The sequence below is a fragment of the Aquarana catesbeiana genome, linkage group LG02, assembly GCF_042186555.1.
Source record: "Aquarana catesbeiana isolate 2022-GZ linkage group LG02, ASM4218655v1, whole genome shotgun sequence".
NCBI lineage: Eukaryota > Metazoa > Chordata > Amphibia > Anura > Ranidae > Aquarana > Aquarana catesbeiana.
Window position 1 is genome coordinate 294,422,788 of NC_133325.1, and position 12,805 is coordinate 294,435,592.

A 12,805-nucleotide genomic window follows, 5' to 3' on the forward strand; every position below is an offset into this window, starting at 1 on the left:
TCTCCCATCCTGGGCGGGCGTCATATGACGTCCTGGGCTTGCCGGCTGTCTACAGGGCGCGCACGTGTGCGCCACATTGCTCGGGACCTGGTGCGCGTGCCCGGTGGCTGCGATTGTCTGTTAACCGAGCAGGACTGTGGATCTGTGTGTGTAAGCACACAGATCCATGTCCTGTCAGAGGAGAGGAGAGCGATCTGTGTTCCCAGTACAGATGAACACCGATTGGTCTTCTCCCCCTGTGAGTCCCCGCCCCCTACAGTTAGAATCATTCCCTAGGAAACATAATTAACCCCTCGATCACCCCTTAGTGTTAACCCCTTCCCTGCCAGTCACATTTACACAGTAATCAGTGCAATTTTATAGCACTGATCGCTGTATAAATGTGAATGGTCCCAAAAATGTGTCAAAAGTGTCCGATATGTCCATCGCAATGTCACAGTCACAAAAAAAAAAATCGCAGATCGCCGTCATTACAAGTAAAAAAAGAAATGCCATAAGTCTATCCCATATTAAAAGGAGAAGGGGGAAGGGTGACGGCCGCAGTTGCTGCTCCTGTCAGTCAATGTCTCCACCCCCCCAACAGGGAAAAGAAAGGGACTATTACGGTACTACAAATAAGTATACAGTAGAAGTAAAGAGTAAAAAGGGATTGAAAATTTTTATAAAAGTTAACTTTTAATAGAAACAACATTCATAAAATTACAATATCGCATACAGTTGCGATTGTAAACAATAACAACATTACATATAACCATAAAAGAAAGGGTGGGAATACCAGAAGGTCTGGACCAGTGGATTCCGCACAAATTGATGGCAGATATGTATACAGCTTAATTTCTCGACCGGTTTCGCGGTTAGCACCGCTTCTTCAGGAGAACCATATCTACAATATAACATACAGTAGTTGTAACATATACAAACGCATCAGCAAGTACATATAAGATTATTGCTGCAGATTTATCAGTAATGTATCAGAACATTCCATACAAAACATAAACATTAAGGACAAGCTCACCCAATCAGGAATTCTCTGTATTATGTAGACGCTAGAACTTTTGTGCAAACCAATCAATATACGCTTATTGCAATTTTTTTTACCAAAAATATGTAGAAGAATACATATCAGCCTAAACTGAGGAAATTTTTTTTTTTTTAAATTTGGTGTTATTCATTATAGCAAAAAGTAAAAAATATTGTGTTTTTTTCAAAATTGTCGCTCTTCTTTTGTTTATAGTGCAAAAAATAAAAACCGCACAGGTGATCAAATACCACCAAAAGAAAGCTCTATTTGTGGGGGAAAAAGGACATCAATTTTGTTTAGGTACAACGTCGCATGACCACACAATTGTCATTAAAAATGCAACAGGGCTAAAAACAAAAATTTGGTCTGGGCAGGAAGGGGGTGAAAATGCCCTGTATTGAAGTGGTTAAATAGGTCGCATTCAGCGGTGGTAGAGCCTACCAAAAGTGACATGTAGGTTCATTTTTATCAAAGCAGTGTGGCCGTGATATGTATACAGCCCTGAGCGTGCTGCATGTCCTTCTTTAGGTGGGCTGTCGGAAGGAGGTAAAAACGGCAGCTCAACCACCTACTTCTACTGCCACCCAGCTGCCCGTGTGAACGAGCCCTAAGCCTAGGTTTAAACACGTGCTGTTGCACAAGTTCTGATTAAGCATTATGTTGTGTGAAACGCGTTAACATCCTTGAAACTCGGTGCTGTATTGCCTCATCTTTTGGAATAAAGAAGCATTTCTCAATACCCTGCTGTGGTGTGCGGCTTTCTCCTCCTATCTGTTGCATAAGCACGCGTCTTTCATCTGTTTTCATGCATTGTGCGTATTTATCTGTGCCAATGACTCGTGATGTCTGCTATGACATCATTATTGCTAGGAAGAAGAGTGGATTTTAAGCAAAAAAAAAAAAATGGAGCAAAAATGCCTTTTTCATGCACGCCCATTGAAGTTTATTGTTGTACAGGATTTATATAACAGTTTGCGCAGCGCTTTACAAAATGAAGGCAGACATTACACTTACAATACAAGAGGAATCAAAGGGCCCTGCTCATTAGAGCTTACAATCTAAGTCAGTGGAGGCTGGTGCTCCATTTTGGGGGAGGGGGTGGGCTCTGTGCCCTGAGCCCACCCTTTATGAAGCCAATTAAAACCTCCAGCTCTAATCACATGCTTTGGAAACAAAAAAAAACCCCATTGGAATCCATGCATCCGGCGCCCTGCATGTAGATTAGAGGCCGGGCGTATGGATTAGGGGGTCGGTGCCCCTGCGCCCCGTATGGACAGGCCGCCACTTATCTAAGTTCAGAACCCCAAACGCACTTTGTAGCACCAAAAAAAGCACATGCACCTTTTCAAAAATCGCACCGGACCCCGTTGCATCGATGTGAATTAGTACCATGGAGAATAATGCGATTTCCAATGCCATGTGATGTACAGCAAATCACAGCAGTGTGAACGGGGGCTCACATGGGGATTTACTAAAAACTGGAGCAGATGTGCACGATAACCATCAGTTTCTAGCTTTCGTTTTCCACAAGATGATGCTGGGAGCTGATTGATTGCTATACAGAGCTGCTCCAGTTTTAGTAAAAATAAAAGTGATCTGTAGAGTGCAGGCTGGGCTGCCTAGGAGCAGATGAGCATGGCAACCAATCAGCTTCTAGCTATAATTTCCAAAGCTTAGGTCAACAAAATTATGCTAGAAGCTGATTGATTGCTATACAGAGATGCTCCAGTCTTAGTAAAAATAAAAGTAGAGTGCAGGCTGGACTGCCTAGGAGCAGATGAGCATGGCAACCAATCAGCTTCTAGCTATCATTTCCAAAGCTTAAGTCAACAAGATGATGCTGAAAGCTGATTGATTGCTATACAGAGCTGCTCCAGTTTTAGTAAAAATAAAAGTGATCTGTAGAGTGCAGGCTTGGCTGCCTAGGAGCAGATGTGCATGGCAACCAATCAGCTTCTAGCTATAATTTCCAAAGCTTAGGTCAACAAAATTATTCTAGAAGCTGATTGGTTGCTATACAGAGATGCTCCAGTTTTAGTAAAAATAAAAGTGATCTATAGAGTGCAGACTGGACTGCCTAGGAGCAGATGTGCATGGCAACCAATCAGCTTCTAGCTATCATTTCCAAAGCTTAAGTGAACAGGATGATGCTGGATGCTAATTGATTGCTATACAAAGCTGCTCCAGTTTTAGTAAAAATAAAAGTGATCTGTAGAGTCCACGCTGTGGTGTGACAATCCGAGCTCATTTCTAGCCAGCTGGATGAGTAAGTCGCCCGGCGAGATATAAATAGCACAGGATGCCAGCACTGGAGCAGATTGATGAAAAGAAATAGGGAGGGAGGGAGGCAGGCGGGGGAGGGGGCGTGTCCACTCACAGGGGAGGTGGGCGGTGTAAAGTGACAGCACTGACAGAAGCTGGAGGCGAGCAGAGTAAGAGGGCGGGGCGTGCAGGCTCGTGCAATGACTGGCAGTGAGGGATCAGAGAGAAGGCGAGGAAGAGGGGAGGAGTCTAGGAAGAGGGGCGGATCTCGAAGTGGGGCCTGGGAGGGGCTCTGTGACATGAGACGGGAGGGGTGTGAGTGTGTGGAAGAGGGAACTGATCATCAAAGAGAAACAAGCATCTAGTTGGAAATCCACAGGAGGGGGGCAAAGCCGAATGATTCCACTGACACTGCCAAACCGAGACACAGCAACACCAAAGATACACATCGGGCCAATCTCAGCAAGGAAATCCCCAATGAGAGAGTCAGCGATCAGTACATGGAGCGGAGATAATAGAAGCATTGACGATCGGCACTTGTTAACAAACACACAGCCCATGTGAAGCCTCCCCAGCCATCCATCCATCCTGTAGAAATAAGGAGACCAGCCTTCCATGTGTGACTACACACCGAGATAAGACATCCTTCCCAGCCAGCCGGTGTATGGAAGGAAGGAGGCAGAGGAGGTGTCAGGACAGCTGTCACTAGCCATGGATTGCAGCCTGCTCAGGAGCCTCATTACCAGATATGTAAGTCCTCATCACTGATCTGTGTGTGTCCATGTCACCTTCCCATGTCTCTTATCTGTGTGCACATGTCAACCTTATCAGTAATCGCTGTGATATAACACGGCTATAAACATTGCAATTAGATTAGCAGCTCAATATCGCTCAACTTTTCCAGATATGCTTTATGAAGTGTGAGGATGATACTTGTTACTTTTATATGGACTAGACTGGAATGTGTGTACATAGAGTCACAATGACACCTTTTACCTTTTTCTTTCTGCTCACCAGTGGTGACCGATGACTTCTAGTGCCCATACACAGGCTGATTTTATGATCTAATAGGTCTGTGATTAAATCAACAGATCAAGTTTGCAAGCGATCAAATAGCTATATTTCCCACCTGATAGATTTATAGTGACCATACACACATCAATTTTTTTTTTTTTGTTAATCCAATCGATGTGATATTTGATCAAATCTGCAAACAATTGAATTACTTCTCTTTCGATGGATTTAGATTCCATTTCAATAGATTCAATCAAACGGAGTCGATCAGCCCAGGGAAGAATATTCTCAATTGTTTTGCATCAATCGGATACTGTATTAATGAATACTTTTAAGTTACTATTGTATCTTAATTATTGATCAAAATCCACTTCCCTGTGTGTGGCATATTGATCAGATGAGTTGTGTCTCATATATATATATAAACTTGCCTAAACTATTCAATCAGTCTTTGCCCTGTCCAATCAATCAAATTTAAGTGGGTTGGCCAGGTCCAAAAATTATCGATCACTTTGCGTTAGTGGGCAAACTTCTCTGTGTGTGACATGCTGATCAGATGGGTTGTCAACTGTATGTAATATGATGAATTACCTAAACCGTCCAATCAATCATATTGAGTGGGTTGGCCAGGTCCAAAAATTATCGATCACTTTGCATCAGTAGGCAAACTTCCCTGTGTGTGACATGCTGATCAGATGGGTTGTCCACTGTATGTAATATGATGACTTGCCTAAACTATCCAGTCAATCGCTATCCAATCCAGTCAATCAAATTGAGTGGGTTGGCCAGGTTCGAAAATGATCTATCACTTTGGATCAGTGAGCAAACTTCCCTGTGTGTGGCATATAGATTGGATGGCTTGTCAACTATAGATCGATTTATTCTGATCGGGAAAGAAATTGATCAGTTATCAAAGTGTATTGGCCACCATTGGGCTCAACACATATTTACAATCTTACTGTACAACCAAGTTTAGATCTACCTAATAAACTGTGTAATATGAGGACTTGCCTAAACTATCCAATCAATCTGTATACAATCTTATTGAGTGGATTGACCAGGTCCAAAAATTATCGATCACTTTGCATTAGTGGGCAGCACTTCCCTGTGTGGGGCATATCAATCGGATGGGTTGTCAGCTATAGATCAATTATCAAAGTGTGATGGCCAGCATTGGGCTCACCCCTTGCTTACAATCTAACTGTACAACCAACTTGAGATCTACCAAAACTATGTAATATGAGGACTTGCCTAAACTATCCAATCAATCTCTATCCAATCAATCAAATTGATTGGCCAGATCTGAAAATTATCGATCACTTTGCTTCAGTGGACAGCACTGACATGCTTTGTTCATTAATATGATCATATTTAGATTGATCAGATTGTGAGATTACATAGTGAAAATAGAGATGTGCTCAAAAACTTTCAATAAATTTGTAAGATTGTATCTTAAAGTGGTTGTAAACTCTTCCATATACTCGGTGAAGTGACTGGCTTCAGGTGATGCACAGACATGAAACAAATCCTCCTACATAAGTTGTACCTGTTTATCTAAAGCCATCTATTTCCTACATCCATTCAAAGTGGTCATCCAAAAGTGGCAACCATCTCCTACTCTGGCTGCCTTTTAGGTGACCCCTGAGAACTCATCTCTTCATGGAAGCCTATCGCGCCTCCAACTAATCTCTTTTCACTTCCACCAGCTCATCCCCCACAGTTACAAATTTCTGTACCACTTGCCCCACCCTATTAGATTGTAAGCTCTTGTTAGCAGGGCCCTCTGTGTATGGGCCATAACCCCTCTTGTATTTTCTTGTATTGTAACTCTACTGTCCCCCATTTATATTGTAAAGGGCGTAACGTTGGCGCTATATGAATCCTGTATGATAATAATAGTAAAGTGCAGAATTTACACAGGATCTCTCGGCTCTGAAAAGCAAGGAGTGGAGAGCTGCAGTTACACACTGTACAAGAGCTCTGAGAGCTGATTGGAGGAAAGGGACACACCTCCTGCACACAGGAAGAGGGCGGAGGCTGTCACTCACAGGATGTGCCCTCCCCTGTCACCTTTTTTCTCTTGGTGTCAGGAAAACTTGTCAGAAGTGATTCATGCTGATAGCAGTGGACAGAAATGACACTTAGTGCTCTGGATTGAGACAAGTACACACTATAGAGGGATATGCTTTGTTCATATTTCATGTCTGAGGCTTACAACCACTTTAATATTTGATTAGAATAATTTCCCCCATGTGTGGCTATCCGTTGAATGAGTTGTGAACTATAGATTGTTTGTTTGTTTATTCCTTTCAGAAGAGATCAATTGGAAAAAGAAATCTCATTTATCAAAGTATGTCTGGCCACCATTGGGCTCATCGCACACGTACAGTCCACTTTAGATCTACCAAAGCTATATAATATGAGGACCTAGCTAAACTAGCCAACCAATCACTATAAAATCAGGTGTGCCCTTGCACTACATAGTTGTTGATAGACAGTGGCGGCTGGTGCTCAAAATTTTTTTGGGGGGGCGCAAACAAAATACTGAAACACCCCCCCCCCCCCATCAAATGCAGCCTCACTGTGCCCGCCAATTGCAGCCACTTGTGCCCATCATACACAGCCTCTTGTGCCCATCAAATGCAGCCCCTGGCTGGCACTTACTGCCAGGCAGCAGCCCTTCTAAGCGCACCAGAGTGGCAGCGACCTCAGCTCCAGTGTGTGTCTCCTCCGCTCCTCTTCCTAAGCGCCAGGCATCCAATAGGGTGGCCTGGTACTTTGGCCAATCAGGAAACAGGTCTGACACCCTGCCTCCTGAGTGGATCAAACGCAGCCACTTGTGCCCATCACAAAATATTACAATATATTTTGTACTGTTTATAGGTCTTACAGCAGCACCATCTTGAATTTAAATCCATTGTATGGTGTGCCCCCCAAATATGTACTTGTAACTTGTGCCCATCAAATGCAGCCCCTGGCTGGCACTTACCGTCAGGGAGCAGCCCCTCTAAGCGCACCAGAGTGGTGGCGACCTCAGCTCCAGTGTGTGTCTCCTCTGCTCCTCTTCCTAAGCGCCAGGCATCCAATAGGGTGGCCTGGCGCTTTGGCCAATCAGGAAACAGGTCTGACACCCTGCCTCCTTAGTGGATCAAATGCAGCCACTTGTGCCCATCTAACGCAGCCACTTGTGCCCATCTAACGCAGCCACTTGTGCCCATCAAACGCAGCCACTTGTGCCCATCAAACGCAGCCACTTGTGCCCATCAAATGCAGCCACTTGTGCCCATCAAATGCAGCCACTTGTGCCCATCAAATGCAGCCACTTGTGCCCATCAAATGCAGCCACTTGTGCCCATCAAATGCAGCCACTTGTGCCCATCAAACGCAGCCACTTGTGCCCATCAAACGCAGCCACTTGTGCCCATCAAACGCAGCCCCTGGCTGGCACTTACTGTCAGGGAGCAGCCCCTCTAAGCGCACCAGAGTGGCAGCGACCTCGGCTCCAGCGTGTGTCTCCTCCGCTCCTCTTCCTAAGCGCCAGGCATTCCAATAGGGTGGCCTGCCGCTTTGGCCAATCAGGAAACAGGCCTGACACCCTGCCTCCTGATTGGCGGGGAGGAAGGTTAGTATGAAAATAGTGAAAATTAATTTGCTATCGTCACACAATTGGGTGGGATCAGGGCGCACTCTCTGCACCCTGAGCCCACCCTATTTTGAAGCCTTTTAGAGCCTCTGGCTCTAATCAGGTGCTTCAAAAAGTACCACCCCCACCATAGGAATCGATGCATCCGACGTCCTGAAAGGGGCCGGGCGGATGGATGGGGGGGTGGGGCGGCCCACAATGCACGGGCCACCACTGTTGATAGAGCTGATGGAGATTGTACCATGTATGGTGAGTTTTGTGTATGGCTTTGATGTCCTGTAAATGTGTTTCTATATCTCATTACAGGCATTTCTGCTCCTTGCTCTCCTAGACTTCTGATTGAATCATGAAGAATCTATAGCCTGTACACATTCACCAAGAGACAAGCAAAAACATGTACAAATATGTCACAATGTTCCTTCCTAGAGATAAACAGCTGAAATAGTTTAACAAGAGATTTACTCAATGTAGATCATCTGTGTGTAGGGCTTTCTGTGTGATCCACTTTCATGTTTACATGAATAATATCGGATGTATGATCAATGTTATTTTTGTAAGGCTCGGGGGAACTAACCTTCTGGCTACAGTGTGTGCCCAGGGAGGGAATGCCAGATTTTTTTCGGTGAATTCCACCTGATGATTTTAGACACACCAACAGTTCTATTTTCCTTTCTGACTTGGAGATCTCTGCAGTCACCCCCCCTTCTGGGCAAACAATGGTTTCCTTGTGTTTTCATTCTGGCCACTAAAATGTGATTCCTCACAAGGTGCCCCAAGTCTTATGATTTGTATTAACGTGACCGCTCTGCTTTCACCACTCACCGAACTATTTCACAATCACCAAAATATTATTTTGATCATAATTTGCAGTCTATTCCCTGCAAATTGATTTTAGAGAAAGTTGTCAGGCATACCACCAATACAAGTAGTGCACTCATTAACTTTTAGCTCACCGTAGCAGTAGAGGTATAATAAAAATGTAATTATTAATTACCAACTAAACAATATATATTATATAGACGTGACATGTAAAGATCGGCGTAAAAAGGGTGTATTCTTGTAATAGTTGAGCATGCGTTCTTATTTACGAAGTACACTATATTGCCAAAAGTATTGGGATGCCTGCCTTTACACACGCATGAACTTTTTGATTATATAGATTTTTTTTTTTTTTTTTTTTTTTTTTTTTTTTATTGAAATTTTAGTTTTTGCATACATGCAACAAAACAAACATAAAATAAGAAGAAAGAAATGAAAAAGAAAAACTATATCAAGAAAATAGCAGTATAAAATACACCTATGCCCATGAACTTTAATGGCATCCCAGTCTTAAGGCCCGTTACACACAATACGAAAATCGGATGGAAAAATTCGTACGATGAGCTGTCTGCTGATTTTCGGATCATTAGTACGGTGCTTTTGACAGCCAATTTTGCTTTTTCATCAGACAAAAGCTGGATGTGCAGACTATAAAGTTTTTGTCAGATGTGAACTCCAACGTACAATTTTCGTTTCATTAGTACGGTTTTCGTACGAAAAAAAATCATAAGAGCAAGACTACGCATGCTCAGAAACAAAAGAATACAAACAAAACTCTTCAACACGTTACCTCACTTCTGACGTTGTATTCTGTTGTATGAAAATTTTCGTATTGTGAGTAACCTCTTCACTTTCGACATGAGACTAGCATGCCACATAAACGAACGTTCGGTCATCTGAAAATCTAAGCGTGTGTACGAGGCTTTAGTCCGTAGGGTTCAATATTGAGTTGGCCCACCCTTTGAAGCTCTACCAGCTTCAACTCTTCTGGGAAGGCTGTCCACAAGGTTTAGGAGTGTGTCTGTCTATGGGAATGTTTGGCCATTCTTTTAGAAGTGCATTTGTGAGGTCAGGCATGTTGGACGAGAAGGCCTGGCTCGCAGTCTCCGCTCTAATTAATTCATCCCAAAGGTGTTCTATCGGGTTGAGGTCAGGACTCTGTGTAGACCAGTCAAGTTCCTCCACCCCAAACTCACTCATCCTTGTCTTTATGGACCTTGCTTTGTGCACTGGTGCGCAGTCATGTTGGAACAGGAAGGGGCCATCCCCAAACTGTTCCCACAAAGTTGGGAGCGTAAAATTGTTCAAAATGTGTTCCCTTCACTGGAACTAAGCGGCCAAGCCAAACCCCTGAAAAACAACCCCGCACCATAACCCCCCCTTCCACCAAATGATTTGGACCAGTGCACAAAGCAAGGTTCATAAAGACAAGGATGAGCGAGTTTGGGGTGGAGGAACTTGACTGGCCTGCACAGAGTCCTGACCTCAACCTGATAGAACACCTTTGGGATGAATTAGAGCAGAGACTACGAGCCAGGCCTTCTCATCCAACATCAGTGCCTGACCTCACAATGGCAGGTGTGTATTGACTTCTATAGAACATGAGTTTGAATGCGATTGCTTAATTCTGAAAACAGCTACATCCCCAGTTATAAGACCCCTTTTGCACTGACAACAGGCCGCGTTCAGCGGTAAAGCGCTGCTAGTTTTAGCGGCACTTTTTGGCTGCTAGCGGGGTGCTTTAAACCCCCGCTAGCGACCGAAGAAAGGGTTAATAGTGCCCGAAATGCGCAGCTGCTGAAGCACTTTGCAAGCCCTTCGCCAGCGCTGCCCATTCATTTCAGTGGGCAGGGGCGGTGAAGGTGCGATGTATACACCACTCCTTCACAGCCCCAAAGACGCTGCTTGCAGGACTTTTTCTAACATCCTGTAAACACACTGCCCCAGTGTGAAAACACTCAGGCTCTCACACGGGGGCTGTAGGGGAAGCATGTATCAGGCACTTTACAGCCGCTATTTTTGCCAAGTCAAGATGTGCCATGCTGATAGACTCATACCCAAAAAGACTGAGTGCTGTAATACAATCAAAAGGTGTTTCAACAAAGTATTAGTTTAAGGGTGTGCACACTTTTGCAACCATATTATTTTATTTTATTTTTTTTACTTTTACTTCCCTCCACCTAAAAGAATACAGTTTATAGGTCACATTAAAGGTGGAAAAAGTTCTGAAATGATTTATCTTTGTCTCATATTTTTTTTACATCACAGAAACCTGATGTTTTAACAGGGGTGTGTATACTTTTCATATCCACTATATGTGTGTCTATTAGATGTTGTGACAGCTGATAAGAGTCAATGACTAAGTAGTCAAACAAGTATACAGATATAGCCTAAGCCCCAGTTCCCACAGGGGCGGCACGACTTGCAGGTCGCCTCACCGAGGCGACCTGCACACGACTTCCACGGCGACTTGCAAAACGACTTCTGTATAGAAGTCTATGCAAGTCGCCTCAAGTCGCCCCCAAAGTAGTACAGGAACCTTTCTTCTAAGTCGGAGCGACTTGCGTCGCTCCTATTAGAACGGTTCCATTGTACAGAACGGGAGGCAACTTGTCAGGCGGCTAGGTCGCCCCTGTGTGAACCGCCACTTAGAGCTTGTACTTTTCAGAAACAGACCTGCACTTTGAGAAACAGTAGCAGTTGGCCAATGTTATCCATGCTGCATGATCCATTGAACTCCCAAGATCATTTTGCAGGGGTGGGGGTGATATAATCCGCAGATGTTACAGATGGGAATCTACCAAAAACTGTCAGTTTTGGATGGAGGCTTCTGTGGCCCTCAATGAAAACAGGAGCCAAACTTACGACCTCTATTACAGGAGTTTGGCCATTTTATTTATTTTTTTACGACTCCAAACACCCTCTGTTAGCCTATGTGTCAATGCACAAATATGCATTTACAGGCATATTAGAAGAGGAGCATTTAGAGGCTCAGCCCCCCCCCCCCCCCTCAATTGCATGTACAAGAGAGGAGCGTTTTTAGCAGAAAGCGCTTAAATGCCTGTAAATGTATGTGAATGCTAGGCGCATTTAGTGCTTGATCGTTCTTGTCCATCACCAGAATAAATGAATATTCTAGCCAGTGTAATAATTGAATGCCCAAACACTTGCGGTGCCTAAACCCATATGCAAGACGCAGCTTTAGGCGCATTTTTTTTTTCTTTTTTTAAGCTGCTTTTTTCTGCCAGGAGAACAGGCATTCAGAAGAGCTGGGCAAGAGTCTAGAGTGCATGAAGCCTATTGGTCAATTAGCACCAGTGGCTTTGGGGCAAATTTGCTGCTTTCTTCTCCATGTTTCAAGTATATGTGTGTATGTATATATGTTTGTGTGTGTGTGTGTATGGTTATTATGATAAATCAATATGCTAGTAGGTCAGTATGATAAATGATCACTTATTCTAATTTTATTTATTTTGGTCTTCTGCGGAGTTTACATTACCAGGCCTGCACAGACAGATTTATGGAACAAACACTACAGTGAATGGTTATTTTAGGAAACTCTGCAAAGTAATTTTAAATCAATATTCCTCCAGTATTAAAAATAGCTTGATGCAGAACTATGGCTAAAGCTAGCTATTGGTACTTACCGCATGTTTGGTTGAAAGGCACATGTTTGAATGATACTCATTTCATTACACAAACCAATTTTTATATAAGACATACAGAATTCACCAGGAGTCCAAAGGAGGGGATGACTCTTTAGGTAGAGGACCATTCTGTATAGTTCCTTCCGACTGGATTATTGGCCACAAAGCTGAAACTCATTACTACCATGGGATTGTCATGTGGTTGTCTATGCAATCATTGCTGATGAGTGATGAATAGGTTTTCTTGTTAGAAGCCTAGCAAATGTTAAAGGCAGCCTTACTGATTGTGGGATCTCCGCATTAATGGTCAGGAGTTTGTAGAGGAATTTAAAAAACACATGATGTACATAGTAGATGTTAAGTGAATGGGGGTTTTGAAACCATTTAGAAAATGTCAGA

The 12,805-nt window shown here is 43.5% G+C and overlaps 1 protein-coding gene across 7 annotated transcripts in view; it reads left to right on the top strand.

Moving 5' to 3' along the window:
* The first annotated feature begins 3,551 nt into the window (after nucleotides 1-3,551).
* ATP11A (ATPase phospholipid transporting 11A) overlaps nucleotides 3,552-12,805 on the top strand; it is a 254,699-nt gene continuing 245,445 nt past the window's right edge. For 5 of the 7 annotated variants that reach the window (XM_073614522.1, XM_073614524.1, XM_073614525.1 and 2 more), the window contains exon 1: nucleotides 3,552-4,033. In XM_073614522.1, coding sequence (XP_073470623.1) covers nucleotides 3,995-4,033 — 39 coding nt within the window. In that variant the 5' untranslated portion in view covers nucleotides 3,552-3,994. The remainder of the gene's footprint in view (nucleotides 4,034-12,805) is intronic. The other 2 variants (XM_073614520.1, XM_073614521.1) reach the window with 1 other exon arrangement.